The sequence below is a fragment of the Vigna angularis genome, chromosome 9, assembly GCF_016808095.1.
Source record: "Vigna angularis cultivar LongXiaoDou No.4 chromosome 9, ASM1680809v1, whole genome shotgun sequence".
Classification (NCBI taxonomy): Eukaryota; Viridiplantae; Streptophyta; class Magnoliopsida; order Fabales; family Fabaceae; genus Vigna; species Vigna angularis.
In genome coordinates this window covers 20,225,907-20,246,081 of record NC_068978.1, presented here as the reverse complement: position 1 = coordinate 20,246,081, position 20,175 = coordinate 20,225,907, and the positions used below count along the sequence as shown (strand labels likewise).

Below are 20,175 nucleotides of genomic sequence, written 5' to 3'. Positions count from 1 at the left end.
GTTTCTGTGTCTTTGGTTGTTGTTCCCCTTGAGAGGAAATGAGAGTCTATTTATAGACTCATCCAAGGGCTCTTCCATTCTTCGAAAATGAGCCATCTGACTGTTTTAATCGATTAAACCAAGTATTAATCGATTAAACTGAGTACAACGGCTAGTTTTTCAAATCTGAAACCTCCAACGGCTATGTTTAATCGATTATTTTCAGGAATAATCGATTACATAATCGATTAAACCAAGCCTTAATCGATTATTACAGTGTAATGGCTAGTCTTCAACTCTGAAACCCCCAACGAACTGTTTTAATCGATTATTTTCAGGAATAATCGATTACATAATCGATTATTTCATGCTTTAATCGATTATTACAGAGGCAATTTGGTTTTTCAGTGTTTGCTACAGTGTTTTGCTACAGTAATTTTACAAAACACTTTCTTTTTCTAATCTAAGTCCTATACATATTTCTAAGAGTATTACAAAAGCTTTCCATAGCAATACAAGTCTTCATAACATCTTGAATCTTGATTTCTTCTTGGCTTGATTTGGACATCATCAAAACTTCATCTTCATTATTTTGCTAACATTTTCATCCATCTCCTTTTAAAAGGTTTGGAATTTAGTCTTCCATAATCAACGTCGTTACTTTTTTTTTCTAACAAGGCGAATGGTGTGTAACGTCTACAAAGCACATGTACGAGTAAGTAATGCACATCGGTATCGTGAACCTCGACAGCATGGAGACTAGTGTAGTAAAGAGAAACGACAACGTTTATTTTCGCTTATATGTAGCAGTTCCCGAACTGAGGCATATACAACGGTAGCAGAGGGATTTGGCAAGGATATATGCCTCAATTGCCTGGGGAACTGACACAATAGCCCCCTCACCAGAAAGGTGTCAAACGCTACGTCTAACTTAAGTGCTTTTTGTATGGTTACATGCCTTGATTCACCCTGCCAACCGAGGCAGTATCTCTGTTACCAAAAGGGTGTCAAGTGAAAGGTCTTAGTTAGGTATTATCTACAGGGTTATATGCCTCGATTCTTCCTACCAACCGAGGCAGTACTCTCTTTAGGCATCAGTTTTAGTTGAACTAAGGCATATAATATGGTTAAAATTATGAAATTGCTACTGCATTTCGATACGCTTCAATTTTTCTAAAACTGAAGCGTAATGTGTGAGTTAAAAAGCCCCTTTTTTACTAGCGGGAGTTAAATAGCGTGGACCTCGGCTGCGTCAAGCTCGACAACGTGGACCTCGATAGTGTGGACCTCAGTAACGTGGACCTTAGCATCATAGACCTCAGTAGTTAAGTTATACCCGACAGCTTGACATCACAACTTAGCAGCTCGGCTGCCTAACACCACAGCCCGAGAATCCTTTCTCGTTTTCTATTTTTTTTGTTTCCCCTTTGTGTTCTATTTATAGTTCACTCTCAATCAGATACAGTACAAATCTCTTGTTTCAGTTCCTTTCATATCTCAATTTTCCAGTTTTCTCTTTTCCTTATATTCCTTTTTTTCCTTTTTCTTCTTTCCTTTTTCCAAGGCAATTTAGTATCTCATGAACTACAATAATGATTTTGAAATTAAATTACCTACATGCCGAAACTCTATATCTTAATTTCACCCTCTAAAGAATGAACTTACGTATGTTCTCGAACACCAAGTCCATAAATTAAAGTTTTTCCACTTTGTTAATCTTCGAATGCTAGATCACGATTCTATTGAACATGAACTCCACAAATTACATCTATGCTCTTCGCTCTTCTTGCCTTCATTCATTCTAATTTCACTTTAATTTGAAACGTGTATTGAGGAAATGACCAAGTAAAAAAAAACTAATAACATGACTATCTAGAACTTTCTAAAAGAAGAGGAATAAATGTAGATAAAATGTTCAAAGAGAAATTAAAACCAAAATTGTTTGATAATTTAGAAACTAAAAATATATTTAACTCTTTTATATATTATTCATTTTTATCTCCCGCCAGTGTAAAACTTTTACTTTACATTTAAACTCGTAGTAGAAGTTACATATATTTTTCAGTTTTTTGTGTTATAATATTAATTTTTTGAATTAATTTTTTTTGTCTGATATATTTTTAGAAATGACGTGGAATGTTATTTAATTTTCAAATAAAATTATTTTATCATTCATTAATTATAAAACTATTTATAAATATATTTATGATTAACTATATAAATTTTCGATATTTCTAAAAGTCATGAATAAGAATGACAAATAAATATTTAATTATGAATATTTTTAACCTGTCCCGATTTTGATGAAAAATGTCTATATTGATCAAGTATATCTATGAATGTGAGTAACAACTTGACAATTTATTATTTTTATATATATAATTTTTTATTCTTTGTTTTTTAATTGTTCAACTTGTTGAATGTTAGTCAAGGTTACACATATCTAAGGTGTTTTATTCTTGTAACACCTTCAATTATAATTTTTTTTCTTTGTTTAATTTCATTCAAATAATATATTATTTTTCATGAAAACTGTAATATCATTGAATTAGATCATGTAGACATACATTTGATCATTTGTCTTATTTTTTAAAATATTTTTATTGTTGTTTTTTTTCATGTGAAAAAGTTTGATTATCCAATTTCGAGTTGCTCGAATTTTTAATTTATTAAGTAAATTGAAAAAATTATTTTGCTTTCCTTTATGATATTTTAATTTTTTTATTTGAAGAATTTTTTTTCACTATATAAATTTTATTCTCTTTGGCAACGGTTTAATTCGTTCAATATACTTCAAGTTCACTCAAAGTTTGAAGATATTTTCCGTCTCAACATTCGAAAAAAATATATATCGTTGTCCTGAAATTTTAGTTATTTGAAATTTTTTTATCTTTTTTTTTAACTTTATTTAATACGTTGTTTAAATAGTCATTGAAAGTTTCTTGATATTTGTCACTGACAAAAAATATATATAGTGTTTTTTTTTAAATTCATTGGATAATATTACATTTCTTCTCATTTTTATCATTTTAAAATTATTTCATTTATATTTAAGAGACAAATAGATATGTACATACGAATATACTCATTACGCAACATATATGAGAATGAAATATATATCTCATAATTAAGAAAAACGAAAACAAAAATGAATAATAATTTTTTTAATTTGGAAAAAAAATTATAATCAAACTCTTACCTATCTATTATTTCCATCCTTAATCATGATTTCCTAAGATGACAGTTCTCGTAATGAATTATCGTGGGAACTTTTATTATTTAAGCAAACATCTGTAAATTTAGAGAAGGGTTTGAAATAATGTCGACTTCAGCCTTCAAACTTAGAAATGTAATTTATAATTAAAATGTTAAACAATAAATTAAGAAAATAAATGTAGTTTTCCTTTCTAATATAAATATTATTGATGATTTTATCGTACGTACTGTGAAAAAAAAGAGACTTTAATATTGATATTATCAATATTATAAAAGATTTAACAAGGAAAACTTCACCTAAAGATACACTTTTGTTTGAGCCTATTTTTTTAAATAACTTTTTCAATAAAATAAGGAAAATTTTTAATTTTTTTAATGTGTTTGTCTATTGCTTTTATTTTAAATAATTTCTTAAGAAATAAGTGATTTTTTTTTTAAAAAATGGATATTTCATAAATACTTATTTTAAGTGTACACAAATTTGTCCAAAGCATTTTCTTATTTCATTAATTGAAAGATTTGGAAAGTATGTATGCAAATGATATACTACAATATCCTTTAATAAATTTAACTTTATAATAATCATGTGGCAACTCAAATTTATTAATTAATATAGCAGCACATTATAAGTATTTGACATTTTTAATAGTAATATATGAAAAATTAAACTCAAATTTTAAATTTTGTTTGTGTTCATGAATGGTATTTCTCTACTCCATGTCACAAAATACTTTGTATAGATGATAATCATAAATGGACATGTTAAAGCGTAAACTTTCTTATGAGACAGAAACACTTTCATCCCTCAAAAACCTCAATCTTTATCTTACTGAAAATGTTGTATTCAATCTTATTTCCATTCATTTTTCAAGTGTGATATTTGAAAATAAAGAAAACACTCGTAATGGTAACACTTACATATCCCTCTGTATATTCTTTGTTTATAGTAGTTTTCATGTGATGCATTCTTTATAGAAGTTTTTATGATAAAACATGTAAGAGCAATTGTTTCAATTATTTTCCGTTTTGATTTATGCACTAAAATAAACTAAAAAAAACAAATATTAATGTTAATTATTATACATCATTAGCCTATAACGAAGTCAGACTTTTCTCCAACGAAAACACTTGTTAAAAGATACTATGAAAACTGTTATATACAAAAGATGAGTCCTTAATTGAGTTTGCTTTCACTGGTAATATGTAGCAGCTTGCCTAAAAGTTAAACAATTAGTTCACATTGTGAGCCTACACTAACATTTCGATGAATCATATGTGCACATCCATATTGGTATTTATTTTCGATAAAATAATATTTCTTTTATAGTAAAAACAAATATATTAAATAGAAACAAAATGGATACACACCTACCACATGAAAATATTGCTTTACACTAAAGAAACATAAAAAAGTAGTAAACAAGTTTTATACTTTCTCAAGTAGTATAGCCAAAAACGTATATGCATAAATCATTGATCTAGCTTGGGATACTCAAAAAAACTGGACTTTTGTTTTCCTTTTTCCTTTTTCTTGGGTGTTTACTTCTGTGCAAATTTTCTGTTTTGGCATTTTATGACAGTTAAGGCAATGCTGGAATAGCTCATAAAAAGAAGACAGTATTGGAAGTAAAATCATGATTTATCTAGCTAGTTCATGTATTTGACAGTACATACAGAAAGAGACAAAAATCAAACATAACTAAGTCAGATAAAATGTAAGAATTTGGTTATAAAAAACATAGTTTCTGACAAGTACCTCAAGATCTCACTGAGAATTTGTCTCATTCATATAGTCAGATCTAGAGTACTGGCCCTTTTTCCGTGTTCCTCATATCGATCTTTTGCTTCCTTTAACCTGCTGCTGAGATTGGAAGAGGAGGATTGAGAGCACAACGACAGAGACAGGTTGCTATGAACTTCATGGTCCTCCAATTTTGTTCCTTCGGAATCCATCTTTGTGTTTAGTTTCAGTGACAGATCCAAATCAAGTGATGAATCTTCAGCCTTCCTTTTCAGTGTCTTCAATTCTGTTGTTGGATTTACAGGCATGAGGTTTTGTGCTGTCTGTTGAATAATATTTGATGGACTGTGTTTAAATCTTGTGCATAGATTTTCATAAGCACCAAATGAGAAAAGCTCATTTTTTGGTTCACGGGTTTTGCTTGTTGATTGTTCACCAGAAATGGATGAACCTGCCCGAGACATTCCATTAAACCAATCGAAAGGTCTGTGCACAAGTTTTTCGTAGCTACCAAAAGAAGCATCCCCGAATCCGTAACTAAAAAAGAACAAGAAAGAAGATTTGAATGAATCAAAACATGTTCGGTTTAGTTTATTTTAATGATGTTTTATTCGTTTCTGAGAAAATTGAAGAAAACCTTGGATAGATATTGTTTGTGTAGCTGTAGGACGAACTTTGACTGGGATTGTATCCTTGAAGCATGGAAAGTTGGCTAAGGTTATAAATATTTTTGTCTCCAATTTCAACAAGACTGGTATGATCGGAAAATACTGTCATATATATGCAACCAAGTTGTATTCATTAGGGATACGTATAATCAGAAACCCTAATCAGAACTAATTAACATTGAAATGGTTATAAAGAAGAACACCATGTACCTTGATTTCGGTCATCCACCTTTTTGCTCCGAAACATCTAGCAAAAACAAATTGAAAGGAAAGAAATAAACCAAGCTAGAACAGTTTTAATAATTTATTTGCCAGAATCATCTAATAATTACCTGCAAATGACTCTTGACATGGGCAATACTCAAACCTTTCATGTTCATCAGTTGAAGAACCAGTTTAGGAGTTGCTCCTGCACACCAAAAAATGCAAAAATCAGTATCAGATGAAGCAGTGAAAAGTTGTTTTTCTTTTTACTGCATATAACTTAACTGGAATTGAAGACAAACACGGAAAACTGAAAGAAAAATAATGAAGGAACTGACTCTCTTGTCCTCCAAGTCGTTGAACAGCATGAACAAAGCGAAGATGAAGATCAGGTGTCCATCGAAGCCTTGGTAACTTGGATCTAACATAAGGTCTAATCTTTTTCTCACTCTCTTCCACTGTGCTGTTGCTTGAGCTTCCTCCATTGTTGTTTTGCTTCCTTTGATCTTCATTCGCATGGCTTTCACACTCTTCCTCATCAATGTTAGAAGGGCTTGTCTTTGAACATTGGGAGACTCGGCTTTCTCCCATCTTCTTATACACCTTGATTTTCCAACTTTATATGATACTATTTCCTTCAAGATCATAACACAAAAGAAACATACACTGTTCTCTGGATAACAGGTCAATTGGAGAAATCACAACAACAAAGGAATAATAATTGGAGGTGAGAAATTTTTTTCATATGCATTTCTTTTCCTGTTTCTCTTCTTCCCCATACAAAAACTGTTAAAATATTGATCCTAGAAACATGAACTCAGCTAGCTACAAACATATATATATATATAGTTGCATAATCGATGATGACAATTCGTACACCTCTGGATATGTGATGATAAGGTTAAAAACCCTGCAGTGATCTTCAATGGAATTTAGAGCTCCTTGTTGAGCTAGGTTTCTCTCTCTTCCCTTCTCTTTCTTTAGTCAATGCCTGTGTGAGAAGAGTAAACCATAATATAGTTTCATATCTTACCATGTTGATGTATATGTGTTTTTAAATATGCATGGACATCAATGAAAGGAATATCTTTACATTTCAATGTGAATACAATCATTTTTTGTTCCCACTTGAATAAAGATATAAGTATTTTTTTCCTGTGACAATTAATAAAGTATAATTGCAATAAAAATTAACTGGTGGTATTTTTGGATTATGTGTAGCAGTGGACCATCTCTGACATACATAAATATTTTGTTTTCAGGAAATTAGAAACATGGGTTTGATTCTTGGGTTCATGTTTTCTTATAACTCTGCCAAGCCCATTTTATATTATTTGGTTTATTTTCATGCCAATTATATTAAAAACAGTGGTGCACTGATTACACTTCATTAGTAGGGGTCACTGAATTTACTTAATTATAAAATTGTGTTAAAAATATCTACCTTATATTTTCTTCTAAATTAAACTCAGTTTTCCTTTTGCCTATTTAGATACTTTTGTTTATTTAAACAGTGTGATTATCATTTGTTTGTTTGCTTGTAGGTTTATAATTAGCTTAATAGTCTCCACAATAACTGGCAATAAAATTAGACTACCATAAAAAAATTGTTAAAATCAATTTTTGCCTCTATAGTTTTAATTATGAATGTATAGTTTTTTATTTCTATTAAATCTTAATTATATATTTGTTTTTTAAAATTAACAATTTTAATCTATTACTAATATATTATCAAATTGATAATAAAAAACTGTTATATGTTTGAGAAGGCTAGCTACTTGTTTATGTAATATATTAATAGTTAAGTTTAGCAATAAGTTTTAATATATTGCTATCACAGATATATTAACATCTTTATTAGCAAGTAAAGTATGTATTAATAATCAACTAAAATTTCCTTTTGCTAAATTGAAAATTCACACATGAAACTAAAACTATATAGGACCATATGGGCAAAAACTAAAAGGTGGATTTAAGCCATAAAAATAGTAGTAGTATACCTGTGTTCAAATATAACAATGATAATTTTTAAAAGTCCCCTTAATATATAGTCACAGTTTTAAATTCATATTTCCAATGATTACTAAATAATTCCCTCATTTTTTAAAGTATCATACTTTTATACTTTTATATTTAGCTTTTATTGTAGCGTAGACATTAAAAGGATATAATAGGAAACTTCATAATTATTTATGCAATAACAAAATTATCTAATTTATTTATTTGTGTGTGTGTATATATATATATATATATATATAAATATATATATATATATATATATATTTTGAAAACAATGGAAATATTAATTGAATGATCTGCATTTCTTTTCGACAATCGTGAAAGTTTTGTTGTTTGGTTCCTTAGAAGTGAGTCAAATATTACTCATAATTCATCTACTATTAGAATAAAAAATTCCCATGGGTGACACATACTCTCAATTAAAAGATAACATTCTTGAATAACTACAAACACTAAATCTCTTATATATATATATATATATATATATATATATATATATATATATATATATATATATATATATATATATATAAACATGATGGTAAACATTAGCTACAAATTTAATTCATCACTTAATATAAAAAGATATATTTTACCTGTTTTTCCACATCTCCCTCAAGTGTTTCTATGAATTCTCTTAATAATTCATAAAAATTAAAAGCTAAAAATATTTAATGTTATATTTATTTGGTGAAAAATGTGAAACTTCACCGTGTATATTTATGAACTGGTGCAAACATGAATGAATAGCTGGCAATTCAAAGTGAGAAACCAAGGAATTAATAGTTCATTTAGTGAAGAAGCAAAGACGGTGGTTTTTTGTTGATGCACGTGTATGTCTGTGTGTGTGATCGATGATACATGGGTTGGTGATTTTATCGAAAGTTGATGCTTCAGTGTCACTGTGACGCTGTGCTGGCTATGAACACCCTAGTTCACCAAAACGAAAACATCTAATGATCCTCATCACGTGCCTGTCAAAAAAACATAACACATAATAATAATAATAATAATAATAATAATAATAATATTAATAGTATTTATTATCAATTGTTTTCCTATATACTCGGGAATCACGGGGTTTGTTCCTCTTCACTGCTTATTTCTTTTATTAATTTAATAGTTTAAATTTATTCTGTGATAGTAGTTATACATAAAAACTATTTAATTAAAATTATTTTTTGAAACTCCGTTTTTTGTATGATAGAATTTCCTATTTGTTTTGCTTCTCTGCAAATGAGTTGTAAGCAGGAGCCAGGTCTCAAGAGATATGATTGTTTATTGTTTGCCATCACTACGATTGGTACATTGGAACTTACGGGTAAGCATGTATATGAAGCATGCATATGAAGTTGTTTGTATTGGTATTATTTATATGTAGAAGACCATAGTATACAGCTTTTGTAAATTTATACGAGACTTGTATATAATTACATATATTATGATATTATTTTTACTTGTGATATGGTAAGTAGTCCACATCATTTCAGATTAAAAGAAATGAATATTTTCTTTTAGAAAAACTCTCAAATGTTAGAAACTTTGAATGTGAGGATCAATGTACAATTGGGATCGAGATGAAGGTTAAAGAATTCATATACATGTTAGGAAAATGAGTTCATCTAATAAGCCATGCTGTATACTACTACGAAACTTATTTAAGTAAAAGTTTATTCAAATAATATAAATAGATGAAAATTTTAAGAAATGTTTATTATATATAATATAATTTCAATTATATAAAACTAATTTGAGTGTTGCTTCCATATATTCAATTTTTTATAGTATAGAAGTTAAAGTTAAAGATAATTAAATATATATATTTTAATTAATTTCTTAAATAAAATTATAAAGGAGTTTCAATATTTGTAGAAAGATAATATTTTGAATACAGTGATTAATTTTAATAATGTTATTTCAACTAATTTAATATCAAAACAAATGCTAATTTAGTTTTCACACGGTTGATGAAATATTTATTTATATGAAAGAAAATATCTCAATAATGAGGAAAGGAGAAGACCTTAACAAGAATAAAAAATATTTAAATCTTGAAAGCATATACTTAGTCCTTGTGATTTATTGCTAGAAAACGTTTGCAATATCACAAAATAGTAAGAGATTCTTAAAATAACCATTTTCGAATTTGTGGAATTCAAAATTTCAAACCTTATCTTTCTCTCTAAATCGTTTATTAGGTACGTATAAGTTAATTTATAAAAATAAAAAACCATATCCTATGGTTAGAGTGTATACATATGTAACACAGCAAGACTTTTGATGAGGTAGGTAAGGAGAACACTTTTTGATTCCTCACACGTGCATAAGTGTGTGACTCTCCATGCATGCACGGAACGTGATTTGGATCAACAAAAAGGTGCGGCCATGAGAAAGGAAATTTCCTTCACTTTCGACCAATCACGTGGTTCTTGTCAATGGTAGGTTCTCCATAGCATCATGTTTCACTGTGTGCAAACTTCTTAAGAATAAAACATAAAAATGACTTTGTCCATATTTTCAAAAGCTCTGTCATGCTCAACTTCTCATCATTTACATATTAAGGATGTTCACCAAATTCATGTTGATAATTGTTTCAAATTCTAGTTGAGGTTTATTCATACAAAAATGCATAGTGCCAAAAGTCAATAGCATGACCCAATAAACAAAAATATTATAATTTACTAATCGACAGACAATATTTTACTTTTAAAAAGACTAACATGACCTTAGAGGAGGACTCCTTGTGAAGAAACTCATATCCCATCTCATAAATACAACAAATGTCAACTTTATAACATTTACAAAAATACTTTATTCCAGAAGATATTATCAAATACGTAACAATCCAAAAAAATAGGTGTTTTTACTCTATCCAGTTCTTACATAATTGATATAAAAATATATCTACCCATTAAGAGAAAAATTAACATACACACTAGTACAAAAACAAAGTATAACGTCACGCGTTTAACGTCCAACCACTGAATGTTAAAAATGACCAGTGATATTTTTGTAAATAAATGCAATTATTAAACATTGTTTAGAATTGTAATTCAACGTAAAATGATATAAAACGTCGAATGTCCCACTGTTAGACGTCAAAAGGTTAGTGAATTCAATAAAAATTTGAGCGGGAGATTGAAAATTCATTCACTTTATCTTAACGCACGAGACACTCTTCTCTTCTCAAACTTTTCTCAAACAAAGTTTGACAACCATCACATGTAATCTTTCTTTCATTTGATACAAATACATTTTATGTATGATTTTCGTTTGTTTTGACCGATTATTTTCGTGCTTTTGTCCTTCATAGGCGCATTCTGCTTTCTCTGTAACTGGTGACGACACTTTATTCCAACGAACCCACTTTTTGAAGATTAGTTTTCGTTTTCGTTTTGAAAAACTTATTTGTTGAACTTGTTTGTTATTGTTTGGTTGAACTTGTTTGTTGTTGTTTAATTGAACTTGTTTGTTGTCGGTTATTGTTGTTTGTTGTAGGTTATTGTTGTTTGTTCTTGATATTGTGTTCATAGTTCTTGCTTTATAAAATACAAAAAACTGAAATTTGTTGTTTTTCTGCTTTTTCAGGTCCCTAGAATTGTAAAAAAGTATCACAATTAATTAAAAAAAAGGTGATTAACGTCGTATATTAACAAAATTCGATGTTAAGTTAACGTCGTATATTGACAAAATTCGACGTTAACTTAACGTCGATTTTTTAAATTCGACGTCAACTTAACTCTCATAATATGACGTCGTTCACGAATTCGCCGTTAAAAGCCCAAAATATTCGACGTTGTACGTGATTTTTGTACTAGTGACATAACTTACACATAATAATAGTGTTAAAATAGAATGGCTCAATTTCTCAAACCAAGAGGGGATGAATTGGTGAAGTGTAAAAAACAAAAGCTTTTAAAATCTTTTCCATAAAAAATGATGTCTTTATACTTTTCTTGAATCGCAAGGTAAAAGATTTTCAATGCAGTAGAAACTTAATCGAATAAGTACAGAAAGTAATCGATTGAATAAAAGATAGTAGGGATCAAAAAATTCAAACACTGTGTTTTTATACTGGTTTGGCCAACCTGCCTACATCTAGTGTCCTTCCAACCACGGGAAGCAAATGCACTATAATGATCAAGATTTTTACAACAAGGTTTCTACAGAAGACCTCACGTCAAAAATGTAAAACACCTCTCTAACCCTCTAATCAAAATATAGGCAATACACAACAAGACCAGCAACAAGAATCTCCTCTCATGCCGCCTAACCCCTTTGAGGCACCCTCAAAGTCAAGAACACACACGTTCTTCTTCCTGAAGTCATAACAGGGAACTCAAATCAATCTTCAAGAGATTGTAGAATCTGATCACGCAGTAACACCCAAATGTGCAGATTGATCAGTCTTTGAAACACAACAGTCTTGCTCTTCAAGAAATCACAAGTTGTTGATCACCACGGTCAATCTTGTTTCTTGGAGTTTTTCCTCTCTTTCTATAAGATCACAAGTTTCTGTAAAGGATATGAAATTGTTAGAATCACAAAAGTTCTTACAGAATTCAAATCTGCATCAATTTATAGTATAACACATATCAGACGCATTTTAATCGATGAAGCTACTAACGTAATCGAATATAAAAATCAGTTATAATAGATTTAGCAGCAGGCAAATAAATAATTGAATGTACAATTAATGTAATTGATTATCATTTAATGTTTGGTCAACATATTTAAGATATGACCATTATGTTAGTTGTTACAAGCATTTAACAGATTTTCAAAACATCAACTAACTTATTCAAATACAGAAAGCATCCATTCGATTAAGTGAAATCTTTTTGCATAGTTTTGAAAACTTTTCTCTTTGAAAAATCTCACAGGACACTTCAAAAGAGTTTGTGCAAATATACGAGTTTTAATCGATTCACCCCATAATGTAATCGACTTAAAACTGTTGTTTTGCCACACATTTAAAGTTCAACCATAGTGCTTGTGATTTTCCTTTTCCAAAAACATATGTCATGCATACACATATAAATTCACATATTTAACACAATCATATGCAATGAACAACACAAACATGTTCTCATATATGCTTTAACAGATTTAACACATTAAAAAAGAGCATATAACATGTAAACCTAGAACATGTAACACAGAATACACATGTGTTATTAATTATGTGTTGTCATTATCAAAAACTCAGATATTACTGAGATTGTAGGTTAAGCTAAACATGTTCTCCCCTTATCAACAATCTCAAAAATCTCCCCTTTTTTTATGATGCACAACCATGATTAATAATCAACAATGTTGCACAAATCAATACATATTATCAACTAATTACAGAAACATCATAATTCTCCCCCTTTAGGCACTAGCAAAAAAGGTAAGCATATTGTAATTGATACACAAATAATCAAGCACAATAGAGATGCATCAGATATAAACATATTATGATGCTTCCCCTGACAATATTATTCACATGATTGAGGATATTCTCCCCCTTAAATGAAGACATGTAAAACAAATCAATAATATGCAATGCTTCCCCTGTCATTATACATGTTTCAATCTCAAAACACAAATGGACAATGCAGTAATGAGAGTATATATCAGAGCATCTTATTCCAAGTAATGTATCAGAGCAGATAAGTAACAGTAGTATCAGATCAAAAGTTGATACAATTTCAATTAGCAAAAAACAATTTAATCTCTTATCATCTCAAAATATGTATATCAGTTGAGCAAAGAGATATAAGAAGAATAAACATTCAACAGTATATAAAGCAAGATTAAAAGATATCAGATATTCCAAGTTTGGAATCTTTAGACCCCTTGTTAATACTCAATCAACTTGAATCCAATCGGAATCGATTTCTTGCTGTAGCATCTTGTTGATTTTCCAGTTTCATCTAGCCAGCAAGTAATGTTCCTGCAAAAGCTTTCATGGTCTTTCTAGATCAAGCATTTTAGAATCAATATAATACAGGAATCATCATAAATAATGTGTGAGCATGCAAAGATATGAATGTAACAGTAAGCAATAACTCATTTGCATACAAGCATAGTGAAATCAATGCATAGTCCATTTTCCTATGCAGCTCAGTAAAGGATCTTTGAAGCATTGACATTTTCTCATCAAGTCTTTTAAATCTTTCATCTACAAACTCTTCAAATTTTGTTTGAGGTCTAAACTTATATCTTGATGTGTCAATATTTATAGGATTAACTTCATCAGTACTAGGACAATACTCATCCTTGAAAATCCATCCTTCTTTACTTTTTCTAAGCCCCAAATGATCCAGAAATAATTTTTCAATCACATTCTTTTTGTTACAGCTAATGATAATCTTATTTGTGGTGTCCACATTTTGTAATCTCAGAATTCTGCTAATGAAGACAACATATGGTAAATGATATTCATTCTGCTTTGCAACCTTCGTCATATAATCACCGATTACAGATGCCTAGTCTATTTGTGTTCTTGTTTGCAATGCATACAGCAGGCACACGTCTTCTGCATTCAGCAACGACTGATCTTCACCTCTTGGAAGTAAAATCCTTGTGATCACATATGCGCATATTCTTTCTTTTTTGCTTAGATGATCAATACTGAAGGAGTCATATTTCTCTATCATATCCTGATCCTTCAAAAAGTTGTTATAGATATCAACTTTGTTGAACCCCAGTAAGTCATGATGTGCTTTTAGTCCTCCAGTCTGAAATCCAGCAACATATTTCCATATGGAATCATCAATGCGGATAGTCACACCCTTTACTCTGGAACTGAGATAGTTCCTTTCCCTCTTTAAGTTGGCATAGAATACTTTCACAAGATTAGGATAACATTCTCCTTAGAGTTCAAAAATTTTTGTTAGACCGGAGTTAACTAGCCATTCTTGAAACAAGAAACCCTCTATGCGAAAGAACAAAATGCTTAAGTATTTGTGTCTGATCACTTCTTTGAATCCCCACTGACAGATGAAGTCGGTTCGTTGTTCGTCATCAGTAAACCAGCCAAAAGGATTTTCTTCTCTGACCAAAGAGGCAGGGTGCTTTCCAAGACGAGAAGATGAAGTGGCCATGACAGATATTGAAGAATTTGCAGAGACTTCTTGGTTCAAATAAGGGTTTTGTGTTTCACAGTTTTGAGACTATCACGGTGTATACAAGTCTATCACATCAAATGATTATAAGGGCGCACAATATCATATTCAGTATAAAGCCCAATTTAAATTTTCAAAAACACATAAGGCCCATAATAAAGACTATTAATCGATTTCATTAAGAGTATAGTCGACTTGGTGTTTAACACAATGTTACAAAAAACAAAGAATCACATACCCAGAACATATTTGACTTAACACTTAATAGAATCGATTAAAAATCGAGTAGCTTGATTTTCACAGAAAACATTCACTCAAACATGCATACAACAAACATGCATTTAACAATCAATCATACAAACAATTTTGATGCATAATGCATTAAGAGAATTGCAACAATTGCCACTTTTTGAATCTCAAGAGCTTATGAATAATGTATTGCAGTTCATCCTTGAGTTCTATAGTGCTTCAGTTGTAGCTACTTTCCTGCAAAACAATCAAACAATTTTGACGCTGGTATCCATTTAAACTTGGGTCCTGTCTTGTTAGTTGCAAGAGGCAGTTCCTTAGGAATCCATTTGTATTTTCCTTTGGGAACTTCAACCTTTCTGTAATAGCAGTTTCTAACATTGTGACCAATGTTGTTGTAGTAAAAACAGGCATTAGTAGCAGGTTTACTCAGATCAATAAATGTCTTTGAGTGTATCCTATTACTTTTAGCCTTATAACTAATACCCTGTCTGTTGATTGCTCTTCCAGAAGCTCTTAGCACAACATCTAAATTTTCTTTACCTTGTGTAAATTTTGCTAGTGTAGTTAAGTAATCAATTTTCTCAATATGTACTGGACATTTACCACATTCTTTTTCAACAATTTGTATTTTAGTTTTAATTGTCTTTGCAGATTTTAAAGCAATTTCAAGTTCTTTTTCTAGCTTTTCATTATCCTTTACTAGATTATCAATTCTATATTCATAGTCTCTTCTCTCAGAGGATAATCAATTTACCTTATATTGGAGTCGCATGGCTTCTGCTTGAATTTCTTGAAATGCATCCAACAACATGTGGTACTTGACCTCTATTGGCTCATTTTCGAACTCTTCATCACTATCATAGTTTGAATGTGCAGAGCCTGCCATAAAACACAAGTTTGACTCCTCTTCAACGCTGTAGTCATCATCACTTGAAGATTCAGTATCACTGTTCTCCCAAGCTATGTATGTTTTCCTTTGCTTTCTGCTCTTGTCCTAAGGATATTTTGTGATTGCTTTCTACTTGTTCTTCAAGTCTGAACAGTTAGGCTTGATATGACCTTCTTTTCCACACTCATAGTACTGTACAACATTGCTTTTTGAATTCTTTCTTCCTCTTGAAGGACTTGCATTGTTAGTGGTAGAACTTCTATTTTCATAAATCGATTAAATTTTCTTACCACTATGTTCATGAATCAGTTTCTGGCTCAATTTTCTTACCACCATGTTCATGTCCTGTAGTTCTACTTTTGAAGCAGTTTCTAGCTCAAGTTTCTTTGAGGCTTTCTTGCTCGTGGCCTTGACGGAAATTGACTTCTTTTCCTCAATTTCTTCTTCCTCTTTTAGCCTTCCAAGATCTAGTTCATGCTCCCTAAGCTTTCCAAACAGAGTTGCCATATTCATGTTGGTTAAGTCTCTTGATTCTGATATGGATGTTACTTTTGGCTGCCAACTTCTGTTGAGACTTTTCAGGATCTTGATGTTGATCTCCTCTTTGTCAAAGAAGTCCAAAACTCACACAGTTAAACTCTCAAATCCCAAAATTCAGAAAAACATCCTGCTCAGTATCTCAATCAAATTTTACCTCAAGCACCTGTTTCATACACTATGAGTCATCACCTGTATATCAGCACATCATGCATCATCTCAACATCAATCAATACACTAGAATATCATAAAGCAATACTCATCACAAAAAACAACACAGTTGAATCAAAGCAGTGTGGTTCATTCAAGCAAAGTACAATAACAAAACAATTGATTAAAAAGAAAGGTTTAGAAAGTTGGGTTGCCTCCCAATAAGCGCTTCTTTAACGTCACTGGCTTGACACCATCTTCATCATCATAGCATCCATCAGTAGATGTTGTCAGTAACATTCATCACTAGATGTCTAATCACATAGCATCCATCAGTAGATGCTAATATTTCTTATCTTCATTGGTATCCCTCAGTAAACACCAATCTTTCTCATCTTCATTGGCATCCCTCAGTAGATGCCTAATCACCTAACATCCATCAGTAGATGTCTAGTCACCGTTCTCTTCCATAACAACATCCATCAGTAGATGTTGTCATTCATCATCATCATCATAGCAACATCCATTAGTAGATGTTGTAGAAGCATCCATCAGTAGATGCTATCATTACTGCCATCAGAAGTAGCATTTAACCTAAAAAAACTCAAATACACAAAGAAAACAAAAATCAAATCAAAACCACACAATTAAATCAACTAAAAAGAAAAGTTCAGAAAAATGGGCTATCATTCATTGTAGCAGCATCCATCAGTAGATGATGTTATCCGAATCCTCTTAGCATCCCTCAGTAGATGTTGTCAGCATCCATCAGCAGATGTTGTCATTACTATAAAACAAAATCAAAACCACGCCACACAACTAAATACAAAAAAATTAGAAACTGGGTTGTCTCCCAACAAGCGCTTCTTTAACGTCACTAGCTTGACCCACTACAATTTCCCTATGCCTCAATTGTTCCCTTTTCTGGATATTTGTTTTTCCTTTTGTTGAATTTTTTCAAGAATTTAATATAATCAGGAACTTGTTGCAGTGTCCCAATCATAGGAATTTTAATCTCTAATTTCTTGAAGATTTCCATGAAACGCTCAAACTGTTTTTCCTTCTCCTTCCTATGATACTTCTTTGGGTGAGGAAGGGGTTTTTCATATGATTCTTTCTTTTTTTTCTCTCATCCTCCTTCTTGAGCTGTTTCTTTTCTTCCCTCTCTTTTTCCTCCTTGGAACACTCCTTAGGGTACAAAAGATTTTTCTCAATTTTTTTCTTTTCTCTCTCAACCTCTTCTGTTTCTTTTCTCTCTTCTTCCACATTCTTCCCCTTTTCTTTTCTCTCAACCTCACTTTTTCTCTCTTCTTTTTCTTCCTCTTCCTTTATGTCTTTCTTTTTTTCACTCAACCTTTCTTCTTTTCTCTCTACTTTTCTCTCATCTAAAACTTTGTCACTTCTAGTGATAATAGCTTGACATTCCTCTCTAGGGTTAGCCTTCATGTTACTCCCAAGATCATCCAGCTTCTGAATTATGTGACCAAGCTGGCTCCCTATCCTTCTGAATGCTGCTTGATTGCTTTTATGATGAGAATCAGACATCTGCATTAACTGTTGAAGTGTGTCATCCATGTTAGCCATTCTTTCTGAAAGAGAGGGTTGTTGCTGCCATTGTTGTTGTGGCAGCCTATCAAATTGTTTGGCAGCTTACCCAAATTGACTTTGACCCATATTTAAGTGAGGTTTCCACAAGTGGTTGAAATTACCTTGTGGAACTGAGTGTACATATAGTTAACTTCTTGTCCGAATTGCATCCTGCAAGCATTAGACACAAAACCCTAGAAAACACTATTAGCACAAAAACAAAAACAAACGACACAAAACATAAAAAAATAATAATAATAATAACAGGATAAAATAAAAATAAAAAATAAAAATAGAAAAATAAAAATAAAGTCAAAATTCATCAAGAATCACAGAAATAAAATAGTTTAAACCGTGAGTCCCTAGCAACGGCGCCAAAAACTTGTTGGATGGATTGGTAAGTGTACCAAATCACAGAGGTAATATAAAATGGTAAGACCAAGTATCGTATCCAAGAAGACTCTCGGCACTAAACAGTTTGTGTGATGACTCGATTAATTAAGACTTAAATAAAATGAGATCATTGATTTAAGATGCAAAGACACAAAATTAAATATGAATGCAGTTTGATCAATAACAGAGTAACACAAATATGAACAGATATTTTTGAAAATATTTCATAATAAGTTCAACTTATTATAACTTTTACTCGTTTACCTGTCATAGTAAGCTTGATTTACTATGATAGATTTTTGCAGAGTAAACTTTCTGACTCTCGTAATTATGATGTGAGGATACTTATCATAAAAAGTCTTGTGTATAGTAATAAATTATAGTATTCCTTCTTTTCCAAATTATCTTTTGTAATATAACTTTCTAGACAAAATTGTTGTGGTGGAAAAGTCTTCACTTTCCAAAATTTATCAATTGCTTGTTGTAATTTTCTATGAGCTAACATAATAAACCATATGAATCTTTGTCTTCCCGTACCATAAATAATGTGTCCCCTCCTTAAGAATTTTAGTTACCATTTTGTTCCTTCAAAATAACTAGGTGGTTTGTCACCCACTCAAACCGCTCTAAGTTCCACTTCAAAGTATTATTATGTCAATTACCCATTGTTGTTTGTTTATTAGTTGAATTTACATGTAATCTTGAACATGATTCACTTATTTATTCATAAGGTCTTTAATTTGTAAAGATAGCACTTTCTTTAAACCATTTTACTTTAAATTTCTTTTTGTTGTTTTGTTTATTAGTTGAATTTACATGTAATCTTGAATGTTTCACTTATTGATTCATGGCCTAGTAAAACGTTGTTATACGACTTTAAATTTGTAGAGATAACACTTTCTTTAAATGATTTTACTTTAAATTCCTTTTTCTTAAAAGTTTAAAATTATTCTTAGTCTCTACAGTCTAGTTGAAGGTATATTTATTTTAAAGATTGTAGAGAAACTGAAAATTTACATTGACATGCCGAACAGCAGTGATATATATAAATTTAATATCACGTAAACAATTAAAGATTGTCGCGTAAACTTACAGAAACTAATTCTACGTTTGAAGAATGAAAAATAAATCGTATTTTCAAAAGTTAAAAAATTACAACTCTCACATGTTTTATATAGATCGAAAACATATTAAAACTTTATTGTTATTTAGTTATTATTATTATAAACTTTATCAGTAGACACCAATTTAATTATTGTTTTCTTAACCTTACAAATTGTTGACTTCAAAAGTGGAACAAACAGTAGTTATCCGAACCAAAATGTTAAACATATATATGCATTCATTTATTTTCTTTTCTTTTTCCTTCTTATCATTTCATATTCCATATTACATTATGTTTTATCATAATATCTTTTTTCAGCTCTC

At 30.6% G+C, this 20,175-nt stretch overlaps 1 protein-coding gene across 1 annotated transcript; it reads right to left on the bottom strand.

Annotated features, from left to right (window-relative positions):
- Window positions 1-4,748: 4,748 nt before the first annotated feature.
- LOC108347261 (two-component response regulator ARR18) lies at window positions 4,749-6,813 on the bottom strand. Its single transcript, XM_017586427.2, has 5 exons — window positions 6,147-6,813; window positions 5,937-6,013; window positions 5,815-5,851; window positions 5,574-5,706; window positions 4,749-5,473 (listed from the first exon to the last, which is right to left on the bottom strand). The coding sequence occupies exons 1-5, from the start codon at window positions 6,397-6,399 to the stop codon at window positions 4,981-4,983; spliced, it is 993 nt and encodes a 330-aa protein (XP_017441916.2). The 5' UTR covers window positions 6,400-6,813; the 3' UTR covers window positions 4,749-4,980.
- Window positions 6,814-20,175: the final 13,362 nt, after the last annotated feature.